This window comes from Aplidium turbinatum, chromosome 4, assembly GCF_918807975.1.
Source record: "Aplidium turbinatum chromosome 4, kaAplTurb1.1, whole genome shotgun sequence".
Taxonomy (NCBI): Eukaryota; Metazoa; Chordata; class Ascidiacea; order Aplousobranchia; family Polyclinidae; genus Aplidium; species Aplidium turbinatum.
The window spans coordinates 2,674,994-2,688,412 of record NC_137475.1 but is presented as its reverse complement, the minus strand read 5'-3'; the positions used below and the strand labels follow the sequence as shown (position 1 = coordinate 2,688,412).

The 13,419-nt window shown below is 35.3% G+C and overlaps 1 protein-coding gene and 1 long non-coding RNA gene across 2 annotated transcripts in view; one reads left to right on the top strand and one right to left on the bottom strand.

Annotated features, from left to right (window-relative positions):
- LOC145768361 (uncharacterized) overlaps positions 1–13,419 on the bottom strand; it is a 38,451-nt gene that overhangs the window by 23,086 nt on the left and 1,946 nt on the right. Inside the window, exon 5 of the mRNA XM_082579842.1 lies at positions 12,985–13,130. Within this exon, the coding sequence (XP_082435968.1) occupies positions 12,985–13,130 (146 nt within the window). The remainder of the gene's footprint in view (positions 1–12,984; positions 13,131–13,419) is intronic.
- Positions 4,550–12,309, top strand: LOC145769284 (uncharacterized). The gene is made up of 5 exons (XR_014289000.1): positions 4,550–4,735; positions 5,747–5,886; positions 10,583–10,713; positions 11,885–11,976; positions 12,095–12,309. It is a non-coding gene; the product is annotated as an uncharacterized LOC145769284 (long non-coding RNA).

Sequence of the window (13,419 nt, the reverse complement as noted above, 5' to 3'; positions counted from 1 at the left end):
ACCATACATTAGGTGGGAGTGAACTAGAGCATAGTAAACTGCTTTTAATGTCTGGGAATTTACGGACTTTCTTAATCGATAGAGAGCACGACAGCTTTGAGCTTATTAATTTTGCCAGCTCAATGCACAATTCGAAAATAAAACTTTGTGAGTGAACGATTTGCATTAAAATTATTCGTTTGAGTTTATCATTATTTGGAGAAAAATTTATACCAGATGTCGTAGAATATAGGCTACTGTTGAATTCTAAAATCAGGGTTAATATTAAAACCAAACTTCCCCTTCTCCCCTAGTCTTAGATGCCTTTTCAGTAATAAATTGAAACGCCGGCTATGGTTTTAACCCTATCTTAATACGAGTTGTTTTCGTACGCGGAAAGCACGTCACGGGCTATCTTAGCCACGTGCAATTAATCGGTAATAACGGGAGCTATGAAAATCACACAACCAAAATATTTTACAGGATAATAGCCATGTGCATTGTGCGCATAGAAATTAAATTTTTATTGAACAAATTTATTGAAATAAAGAGTTTGAGATAAAAAAACGTCAGAAAGTCGGTTTTTATTCTACTTTCCCGAAAATAGCTTCAAAAATGAAATTTTTGAATTATAACTAAACTAAACAAAAATTTACTTGTGCTCATTAATATAAGACATTTTTTGAACGTTTCTACATTTCAAAGTAATTGCACTACCATTTATATTGCACTAACATTAACATATATACAGTACAGTGGCGTAAGCAGGATTTTCTCAAGGGGGAGGGGGGGACATTGACAGTAGCTTAGCCAGGAATGTTGAAAGGGGGGAGTTTAACGACCGGCGGGCGAAGCCCGGCGGCGTTTTTGCCTGAAAGAACACGCAGCGGCGGGGGGTCTGGGGGCCTCCCCAGAAAATGTTGAAAAATTACTTTGAATTTGGTGCATTCTGAGAGCATTTTCAACAAAAATGTGGGTATGAAGATTCCTGTAAAATGGTGCTGTGAGGTGGCATAACAAAAGGATAAGATCATGTTTTCTTCGGCATTTTTCGGAAATAAAGCTAAGTCTCTATGTTTTGTTGTTGCTAATTCCTGGCTGAGATGTTTGAATGTTTGGTATTGGCAAAACTCGCTCTTTTAATGCAGTTTTGTTTAGAATTAGGCAAGTTTTTTTTTAGACTGAAAGCATCATTTTCAATATCGTGACGTCACACGCTTGCCAAAAGAGGAGTTGTAACCCCCAACCCCCCTGGCTACGCCACTGGGCATTGATATCCCAGACGTCGTCATGATATCCCAGTATGGTTTTAGTTTAGACTTTATCCATTTCTTTCTCACTATAATAGGCTTACAGAACACTATGCTACATTGGCATACCTGGGGTGGGGTTGGTGGATTGGGCCATGCATTTCGTATTGGCTTAGTCGATAGAACTAGATTGTTAATTGCTTTGACAGTGCAATCCAAAACATATTAAATGCCTTAATCTACGTCGTTAACTACTAAAACATTTTTAAGGGGGGGGGGGGGGGGGGGGAGAATGGCCCAATGGTCCCCCCTGCGTACGCTAGTGCATATATATAACTATCATGCCACGAAAATGTCTAGTCACTTTAGACTAAATGCTTATTGTGAAGAGCAGGAAGGTAGACAAATGACCATTTTAGGTTTAGAAAACTCCCAAAGAATAAAAACAAAAAGTTAAGATGTTTCACATAGCCTATCTAGCATATTTCCTTCTGTGAAATATTTCACTAATAGAGTGGGGCGTCCTCATAAAACCCAGTGTCGTCACAGATAAGGTTAAATTATATAGTTTTTGTTTTTGGGGTATTGCTTGACTACAAGACTATTGATCGTTTTGATTATGTATATACAAACAAAATAATAATTTAAGATAAGCGTTGGATAATATCACAAGCCATTAATGATGATGTAGCCTACCATTGATGACGTCAACTAGATGTCTTGCACCATCTCTACAAACGACGTCACGTAACCGTTAAATATAATTTTGAAGGAAGATTACATAATTTGAGATTATTCAATAATTTGTTACTGCATACCCAGCTAGAAAGCTACGTATATTACACGTTGATTTTTGGTTGATTTTAGGTAGCATGGTATCTTAGGTAGAATTCAGGTGTTATTAAGGAGTCTTTGTACACCAACTAAAATTCACTTGTTTAAAAAACATTATTTTAGAGACATATTTTCGCTATCATTCACTATGACTAGTGTGTACATCTGATTCAAGAAGTTTTATCAGCAATTTTTTTGTGAATAAAATTCTTGTAAAAATAACACGTGTTCCCCACGTGTATTATACGTGTTCAACATCTTATGGTTATTTGACCAATTTTTAAGGTATATAAGGTGAAACCACGCCGAAAAGACGGCATACAAAACAGAAAAAATATCTTCACCCAAGCAGAAGGATGTTTTATCAGAATTTTTTGTATGTTGAATACATGTTGTTTCCACGTGTATTGCACGTTTACATTTGTTGAAAATTAGCACGTGTTTTCCACGTATATTAAACGTGTTAAAACTCTTTCGTTCATTTGGGGAATTTTTAATCTATGTTAAGTAAAACTAGCCTCCAAGAACGGTATACAAAACAGCAGGAATTATACACACAAGTAGAGGGGGTCTACCCCGCTCTTCTGCATTTTTGTGATGTAGATTATGTGTTTTTTGTAGATGTCTATTACACGTTTTTATTACGTTATGTGAAAAGAAAACTTCATGACTTTTATAGTCGCAAATTAAAGTGATCCTTTAACGATAGTTTTTAAGGAAAGTTTAAGTGGTCTCGCTTACTGATATGAAACAATTACAATTAAACAGTAAAAAAATGTCTGTTCCTAAAACTTGTTGAGGATTTCTTTTATTTGTAGAAGTTATAAGTTAAACCATAAATATTCAAAAATCTAATCTGGGTCTTTGCAACTCATAGAGATATGGTACAACTTCATAGGGTGGAAATCTTGAAAAATGTAACATATGTCCCCTGACTGCCCTCCAAAATAATGTCTTTCACTTCAGCCAGTTTACCAGATATGAAGTTTTGGATAAAAAAGAAACGCGGGAAAGATTGAGTAACAAGGAATGTGTTATCTGTTACAGAGCTGCCATATTGGCCAATTTATCGTTAAACTCCAGAAATCTGGCGATTTTTGAAGACGTTTAGCTTCAAGTTAGTTCGATTTGGCTCTTTTTTTGGGGAATATTGAGAACCGATTTGGCTAAATTAATTGCTTTTGGCGATTAATAAATATGTTAGAACGTGCTTGAATGTCCAGGAAAATTGAAAGTAGAACTGCCTAGACTCCAGGCTAGATTAAAATTATGACGTTGACTCATCTGTTCCAGAGAGAGAGCGAGAAACAGCTTACTTTGTCTGTTGCGAAAAATAGAGAGAGAGAGAGAGAGAAACCTTTTATTTTGTCTGCTGCGAAAAATAGTATACGGTACCGTACAAATATAAACCGGTACAAATATATTTAACAACTGACAAGAGAATTAATTTCCGTAGTTTTTGTTTCGGAGTCGAAAGTTTTTTTTTCATCAGTTGAGGGACTGAGTTAAACATTCAACCAAAAGACTTGAACTCATTGTAATGTGTAATTTTGGCGATTTTTCCCTGCGTTTTGGTGATTTTGTGATAACAGTTCGGCTACAGAATTATTTTGGATCTGGCAATCCTGATTAGTTGGTTCAACTTGCTTGTACAGTATGTACACTTGTACAGTACTGAAGTGAAAGGGAAGAAATTAAGATTAAGAAATAAGAATGTTCTCACTAATGTTTGGTATAAATCTTGATTGAGAATTGAGATAAGGATTATCGTAAATTCAAAAGTTTTTCTGGTTCACAGCGTGGTTAGTAATGTGATTCACCTTAGTAGTATTGTAAAGCTCCATCTTAAATAAAATGTTGAATCTACATCGCTGGTGATCTGGAGATGTACGGTACCATAGATATTTCCGAGTAATAATATGTTTTGTGTAAACTAACAGTTCAACGTGGTGCTTGGCTACTGTCTGCTCGGGTTGTACCAAATGTGTAGGCAGGGCATGTCATGGTAGGGCGTAACAACGAATGGCATGGTATGCCCTGCCTGCACATTTTAGTATAATTTACTCCAGAGTGTGATGAGGCCATGCCTGCAAGAGGTCAATATCGACTAAAAGCCTATATCAGTATGTCACCAGAATAGCTAGCGTACCTTGTACTCATATATCATGTACCGTAAGGACTGTTTTAAGCCATTGCTGACAGACCAACATCTCAGTTTGGCCTTATCACATACTTGTGACACTTCCTACCCAGATTTTGCACCAAAAAGACCTCATACCATAATGTGGCTGCCAAAGAACCACACCTAAGGGACTTGCACCAAAATGTCTCAATTCTATGAGGCCAAGACGTAATTGATAGTTGAAAATTGTTGAAAAACTTTTTTTAATCTGTTTAATTTAGAAATACTTTTACTCTTGTAATGGATAATCGTAATGAAAAGTGTAGACTTTACCAAAAAAGGTGGATAGCAAACAAATGTGCATGTAAAGCCAAACGGCGTTTTGATTAACAGAAACAGCAGCACAGTGAGCACACAAATGAAATTCAAGGTATCAGTAACCAAAACCGTAATCGCTCAGTGTCAGGAAATGGCAAAATATACAGTTGTTGAATTTACAAGGGAAAATACTGTTCAAGTTGTACCAAGTTCATGGACAGTTATAGAAGAGGTGAGCACCATTATTAAGTTCATTGACGACATTGGTGAATTGTTTAAAAAATGACTTTATACAGTTTTGTGTCTTTGTTCAACTACATAGTAAAACCAATTCTACCTTTTGACAGGTGTTGATCTAATGATCTTGTGCATTTTTAAGCCAGTAGGCTACAATATACCCAATTTGCTTGGGTGCAACCTAATTTGTACCATAAACAATTCGTACCGTCAGTTCGTAGCCTACCTTGAAAAGATCAAAAAAAAAATTAAAAAAAGCCGAAGTCGCTGTTAGGAGTTTCCGCAAACAAACAAACTGAAAAGATCGAGAGAAAAAAATTGAACAAAGCCAAAGTCTCTGATTGCAGTTTCCGTTTTTCTGCAATTTCCGCTAACATTTTAAAATTTCCGGCAATGATTTTAAGAGTTTGCCGAAGTCGCTGATCGCAGTTTCCGCAAACATTTTAAAATTTCCGGTAATAATCCTAAGAGTTTGCGGAGTCGCTGATCGCAGTTTCCGCTAACATTTTAAAAGGGTTAGGGTTAATCGGAGTTTCCGCAAACATTTTAAAATTTCCGATAATGATCCTAAAAGTTTTTGTTTGTTTGCGGAAACTGCAATCAGCGACTTCGGCAAACTCTTAGGATCATTACCGGAAATTTTAAAATGTTTGCGGAAAAACGGAAACTGCGATCAGCGACTTCGGCTTAGTTCAATTTTTTTTCTCGTTCTTTTCAGTTTGTTTGCGGAAACTCCAATCAGCGACTTCGGCTTTTTTTAATTTTTTCTCTCGATCTTTTCAGTTTGTTTGTTTGCGGAAACTTCGGCTTCATGCTATTTTTATCTCGATCTTTCCAGCCGGAAAATTTTAAAATGTTTGTGGAAACTGCGATCAGCAACTTCGGCTTTTTTTAATTTTTTCTCTCGATCTTTACAAGGTACGAACTGACGGTACGAATTAGGTTGCATCCAATTTGCTTAACCCGGTTTATAAATGGCATACTGCTATTCCTATTTACTTTGCAGACTACCAACTTAGGTCAATGTTATTGGCCACCATTTGGAGCAAGCAATCATGTTAAAAAATGCTCAATTGTGGATAAGGCAAAATGTACAATTGTACATTGTATTATATATATATGCAATAAGAGTCCTTGGTTGTAATGGTAAGAAATACTTTATTTTTATATTGCTACAAATTTTATGTTTATGGCAAGAAGAGCATTTTGTAGTCAATTTCTTTATGACAAGTATTGATAACTTTTGCATGAAGTGAATTACACTGGTCTACAAAAAAAATTTTTTTTGTTCCATGAACTTTGAAAACTGATTTAGAGTAACTTTGGGGTGCTGAATCCGAATCTGACCTCAGATTTATCCTATCACCTCAGGTTTGTGAGATATGATACAACAAATTGTTACTTTTGGGTCATTCCATGCCAAATGAGCAAATTTTTTGGAAAAATTACACCACATGTCATAGATTTTATTAAAATTTGGCATACTTGTAGATGTCGAAGAAATATAAAGAATGCAAAAAAACTTTTTGAAAAATTTCAAACATCGGTGGAGTTATGGGCATTGGAAAAATCACCATTTTTGCCTGTTCCACTTCAGTGATTTTGTCCAATTTCTTGTCATATTTCTAATTTCTTATCCTACGATCATACAATATGGCTGAAAATTGCTAAACAGACATTTTAAGATCCAAGGAATCCAAAAATGTAAATTAAAAAGTTGACAGAGAACTTCTTGATATGATTATAAAGGTTTCAACTTGCTACATGCATTTTTCGGAGGCCAAACTTTGGGGGCCTATAAAAAAAATGGGTATAAAAATTAAGAACTGAAATTCACAAGTTTTATACTTATACCAATACACTTTCATGTCAAATAAAAAAATTGAATTAATTTTGATAACTACTATGATAAAAGTTAGATTTTCTGACTTGCAAATTTTGACCTTTTTTACACTCATTGTTTAAGATTTTTGTCTATGACATCACAATTTACATTATTGCTTGTTGATGACATCACAATTTACATATTGTTTGTCATGACAATTGTTATGTAGCTCATGAATGAATTGAATACTGGTAATACACTAAGGTTTAGTTCAGTAGGCCATGCACCATAGTAGTGGTAACTTGTAGAGTTATTGAGTTAATTACTCTTTTAACTGTGATTTCAATTTTAGGTTGTCCTATTAGCAATGTATATATTGATTTCCATTAAGGATATGCTAGGGGATCTCCTGACTAAGAAGCAGCGGGCCAGCGATTCTCCATCAAGTATCAATTAATCATTCTTTATTACAAAATACATGGAAAATCAGCAGAGCCCTATTGGCATATGCATTTCGCTCTAACTTTAGAGCATCTTTAGTGCCTAAAAAACAAACATAAGAAAGCAAAACCTAAAAACTGTCACTAAATAAATAAGTAAATGAATCTGCGGTAGCCTAAGATACTGACCAAGACTAACTGCCAAAACTAACTGGTAGAATACTGCGTAAATATTAACTGGCTGCGTAAAATATTTATAGGCAAATTTAAACTATATTTAAACTAAACTACACGAACCTAACTACTATGACAAAATAATGATGACAATGCACAAAAACAAACCAAGGTTGATGAGAGTCGAATGGCTAAAGCAATACGTACAAAATGAAACTGTGTGAAGATAGCATGTCAAAATAAAACTAAGTGATAGAACATAGCAAAATCAATGGGTCCATGACCTAAGTGTTAAGTGCAAATCAATAAGATAGCGCAGCGATAAATTCACAATAAAATGAAGCTGGAAAAGCAGGACCAGCGATCAAAAACCTCTACTTAACAAGAGGCAAAATCATTCTCTTAATGTTAATCGAAGATTTGATTAGTGATGCCCATTTATCTTCGCACATGTCCAAATCTGCAACGGGTGGCTTTTCAACAAATGTTACTGTGAAACAGTCTGCAATAGATGGTTTTGTGTTTATGTACAAAGAGTGGCAGGAGGCGTAATGTTTGAGTAATGCCGCCTTATCACCCCCCGGACTGGTGTCAAAAGTGTTCCATGCAGACCTATGGCCGGACCACCTGGTAGAAAAGCGATTGGAGGTTTGGCCAACATATTGTTCCGAGCAGAGTTTGCAGGAGGCAACATATATCCCGTAATCATTATTTTGTCATAGTAGTTAGGTTCGTGTAGTTTAGTTTAAATATAGTTTAAATTTGCCTATAAATATTTTACGCAGCCAGTTAATATTTACGCAGTATTCTACCAGTTAGTTTTGGCAGTTAGTCTTGGTCAGTATCTTAGGCTACCGCAGATTCATTTATTTATTTATTTAGTGACAGTTTTTAGGTTTTGCTTTCTTATGTTTGTTTTTTAGGCACTAAAGATGCTCTAAAGTTAGAGCGAAATGCATATGCCAATAGGGCTCTGCTGATTTTCCATGTATTTTGTAATAAAGAATGATATTAGCAATGTATTATTCCTGACATGCTCCACAGATCTTGCAACCAGAAAAGATACTTTTCCCACTGTTCAAGTGTTCAAAGCCCGTCTACCTGCTTGAAGCAGAGAAATGTCAAGGTTCATAATAAACATGTTCATCTGTTTCTGCAAGTCCACCAATGTCCAAAAACCCAATGCTTCTAGCAAAGTGAATTTTTATGGTACAATACCTTATTTTTTTCCAATGTCATAATGCTGTGATGAATCCATAACAATTGTGTTATTGTAAAACTAATGTAGTACTAATAATATGATAACTACTATAGTGCATGGCCTACAACGTTAAACCTTAGTGTATTACCAGTATTCAATTCATTCATGAGCTGCATTATGACAAACAATATGTACATTGTGATGTCATCCACAAGCAATAATGTAAATTGTGATGTCATAGACAAAAATCTTGAACAATGAGTGTAAAAAAGGTCAAAATTTGCAAGTCAGAAAATCTAGCTTTTATCATAGTAGTTATCAAAATTAATTCAATTTTTTTATTTGACATGAAAGAGTATTGGTATAAGTCCAATACATGTGAATTTCAGTTCTTAATTTTTATACCCATTTTTTTATAGGCCCTCAAAGTTTGGCCTCCGAAAAATGCATGTAGCAAGTTGAAACCTTTATAATCATATCAAGAAGTTCTCTGTCAACTTTTTAATTTACATTTTTGGTTTCCTTGGATCTTAAAATGTCTGTCTAGCAATTTTCAGCCATTTTGTTTGATCATAGGTTAAGAAATTAGAAATACTATAGGAAATTGGACAACATCACTGAAGCGGAACAGGCAAAAATGGTGATTTTACTAATGACCATAACTCTGCTAATATTAAAACTTTTTCAAAATTTTTTTTTGTATTCTTCATATTTCTTTGACATCTACAAGTATGCCAAATTTCAAAAAAATCTATGACATGTGGTGTAACCCATTTGCTCATTTGGCATGGAATGACCCTTTTGTCAAAAGTAGAAGATTTGGCGTTGCGTTTACCACCAACATGTGCAGTGCTATAACGAAAGGTTAGTGTTAGACGGCCAAAACAGCCTAAATAAGGTTACTGGACAAGCATTGACATAGGCCTGCTTAAATCTTTGTGGTTTCATGCAAAGCATTGACGGGGGAGGGGGTCAGTTATACTTTTAGCCTCCCTTTTAGCTTGTTATTACTGCCTTGTTAATAATGTTGCTTAGAAAACAAATTGGTATCAAAATTATAGTTGGTGGGTGTATTTCAGCTACTTATGCACCACATGGCCTGGCTTTGTGGATATAGCACAATGTGTATGTGCAATAAACGCAACGTCTAATCTTCCACTTTTGACAAAAGTAACAATTTGCTGTTACCACATCTCACAAACCTGACGTGATAGGATAAATTTGAGGTCAGATTCAGCACCCCAAAATTACTCTTAATCAGTTTTCAAAGTTCATAGAGCAAAATCGTGTAGATCATTGTTATTGATAACAAGGGCCTGCAAAAGTCAATAGTCAGAATTTTTTAAGGACCTCGTCTATCCACGAATCAAAGAATAAAGTTGTTTTAAGCACCTAGGGGACTGTTTCTAACAAGTTTATGGCTCAAAATTGACAATAAAGTCAAAGTTTGTCAAATTATGGCTTTTGACAAACTTTTTTGTGTTTCTTGAGAGTAATTTTTGTCAAAATCCTCGTAGAAGCATTGTTAATCAGGAACTGCGACACAATTAAGCCATATTAACCCATAAAAACAGGAAATATGTCACAATGCCCTCTTAGATCAACACTAACTTTTATCACAAATTTTCCATTGTTTAAGTTATTCATTATTACGTATTTAAATAGTTCTTATAAAACACGCTTTTTCGACAAACGTGGTCTTTTCGAAGATCAACAGTTTGGATTTTAGAAATAGCTTACTGACATTTTGTAATACAAAAATGCCTAAGCAAGCTAAATCGGGAAAAGTTAAACAGATTTGTTGAGATTTTCCTGGTGAATTTAATGCAACTCCCGGGGGTGATTTAAGGTGAATTTTTGCGAGTTTATAGTGAATTGAGATAAAAAGTATTTTGTTGAAAGCGACAGGAAAAGTAAACGCTATCAAGCTGGATTGGAGCGACAACTAGCATTGCAATCAAGGCAATTTTTTTGAACAAGTCCCTTTTATTGAACACGTTCGGGTCTGAAATCGACAAAATGTTATGTTTGGGTAACTGGTATCAATTCAAGGAAGAACTGTGGCCTCTACAAATTTCGTTAGGTCAAAATAAGGTCAAAATTTGATAAAAATAAAGTCAAAAAATTTTTTTTAGGTCAAAATAAAAATGGCCCTATTGATAACCTATATTATTTAGTTTAACCTAAATGTTTATATTTCAGATGACTATAAAATTGCTTTAGCTATGTCGGAGAAAGAAGAATAGGCCTACACTTTGAACTTGGAAAAAGAGGATCAGATCATCAGAAAACGTACAAAGAGAAGAGTAGAAGTCCTAAGTTCTCCTGATTGGGTAGGTTGATAATACACAATTGTTAAAGTAGTTTAGAAAAATTTATTTATGAGATTATAAATTTAATGTAGTTCTATAAATCTATATTTATGGATTAACAGTCACTAAACTAAGATATCAACATATCATATCTGTTCCCCCTGTTAGGGTTCGTCAGTAAATACCTCCCGACGAACCCTCATAGGGGGAAACAGACTGTTGCGATCTAACTTTAGTGATTGTAAATCTATAAGTATTGTTCAAACCTGTATTGTGTTATTACCCAAAAATTTTAAGCTACACAGTTCCATATATGTAGAGAGTGATCAACGTATGTAGCACAGTTGATACTGGCTGAGGGAGAGACTCTAAGAACAATTCCGTGACAGCACATGTACAGTACAATCTCACAGTACACCCATTGTTCGACCATATAGCTGTGCTTAAGCATTAATTGGTTTTGCGTCTCTCTACCAGCGAGTCTCAACTGTGCTACCTAGTACCTACGTTGATCACTTGAAATGTCATAGACTAGCACGGCTGTCTTATATATAATATTATAGAACACTGCTCTTTGCAGTCAGTGTTGGACTTATTTCTGTCCGGATTGCTTTTTTTTCGCTGAGACTTTGTTCTTTTAACCTCTAATTATTAATCATGAAACCCCGTTTAACAACTGTTTTTTTTCTCGCTGAGACATTATGGTACATAACCTCTATTATAAGCTAATTCCTTTCAATATACATATGCCCCTCTGGGATTTTAGAAATCTCCGAAGAAGGCTGTCTCCGAAATGGATTCTCCCAATAGTACCAGGCCGATTTTTTAATGCTAGATACTACACAGAAAACATGTTCGTTGTAATTGAAATTTACTGTAAACTTTACGTTTTTTGTTTAGATTTTGAAGCTATTTCTAAAATCCAAACCAAATTTCGAATCTGTAGAGTGTCAACCTTTAGCTGTTGACATCTTATTGTAAGCGCTCGTTATTTTATGTTATATTTTTTGGTTGTAATACAACTACTGCTAAATAGCTAAAGAGATGTATTGTAATACACCAAAGTATATCAAATTCATTTATTCTTTTATTTTTTCGGCACGGTACATCATAAACATACTTTGCCTAAATATCTTTGCTTAATGTTATTAATGATAAAAAGAAAGATTAATGAATACCTTTTCTTTTTCAGAATATTGGCTTACACTCAACAAAGACGGAAAACTATCCGAACTTTTTGGTGCAATCACAGATTTTTTTTTAATTCCCAAAGGGTCTACACAGGTAAGGATAACAACGTTTATCAGCGATTAAGGAGTTGTCATTTACGCCTATTTATTTATTTGATTAACGCATTGTTATCTTCCCGAGTACACTGTTTGCACTGTTCTTGTTTTTTCAGAAACACAAGAAAAATAAAAAGAAAATCATGTCGGAACAGGACCAACTCTGCGAGCCGGACGGGGGGAAGTGAGCCAACTTGCAGCAAGACCTGGTCCTGCTGACCTGACATTCCAACCTCGTGTAGGCTGGCTCGTCTCTACGCCGACGACATTACCATCACGGCCTCACTCACAAACACTAATACTTGAGTAGTTTTCGCATTATAAATAAATGTTCTTTGATATGTAGTTTTTGAAGTTGAATACGTAGATAGTTGCAGTTATTAACAAGGACGATCTATACTGCAATTGATAAAAATAATGGCACAGTGACACAATACGCATAAGTTTTATAGATAACAAATACACAGGTGTTAAATTGTTGAATTCAGATATGCGGAAATTAGGTAGAATGTGGGTGTAAAATCCACCACCAAATATACGTGTAATACACGTGAAATAGTGTCGACACATATACGTGTATTACACGTTAAAAGTAACGTATAATACACGACCAAAGGTACGTAGAATCTACGTGTATTAGTGTTGTAAGATACGCGGAAATTGAGTAGAATGCGGGTGGAATCCACCACCAAATACACGTGGAAAACACGTGTATTAGTGTAGTCAGATACGCGGAAATTGAGTAGAATGCGGGTGTAAAACACGTGAAATCCACCACCAAATATACGTGGAAAACACGTGTATTAGTGTTGTCAGGTACGCGGAAATTAGGTGGAATGCGAGTGTAAAACACGTAAAATCCACCACCAAATATACGTGTAATACACGTGAAATAGTGTCGACACATATGCGTGTATTATACGTTAAAATTAACGTATAATACACGACCCAAGGTACGTATAATCTACGTGTAATACACGTGAAATTTCTAGCTGGGTATTCTTACCTTTGAAATACTGTCTTTGTATATGGCGAGGGCTACTTGCCAAGGCCATGCACCTGCCACAGAGCTGTCTCCACCAATGATTCTTCCAATAGCAGCTTGTCCAGCAACTGATCGCACATCTCCAGCCTTTCCACAAGACTCATAATCTAAACGGGACCAGTGCTGCTGTCAGTGATATATTTTCTAATCGCAAATCTTGAATTTTAAATTTATCATAAATCGGTCTTGAGTAGGCCTAAGTTTTTTCAAAATGTGAGCAAACTTAAATAAACGTATCTTGGGTAAGATGGAGTCAACTTTTACGCTTATGTAAAAAGGAAGTAGATTTCGCTACCACAGCGAGTTGAGAAATCCTAGTGCCCCCAAACAAGACACCTCTGAAAATAAACTTCAAAGAATAATTCTATACAAACTATTAGGAACATCGACATAAAT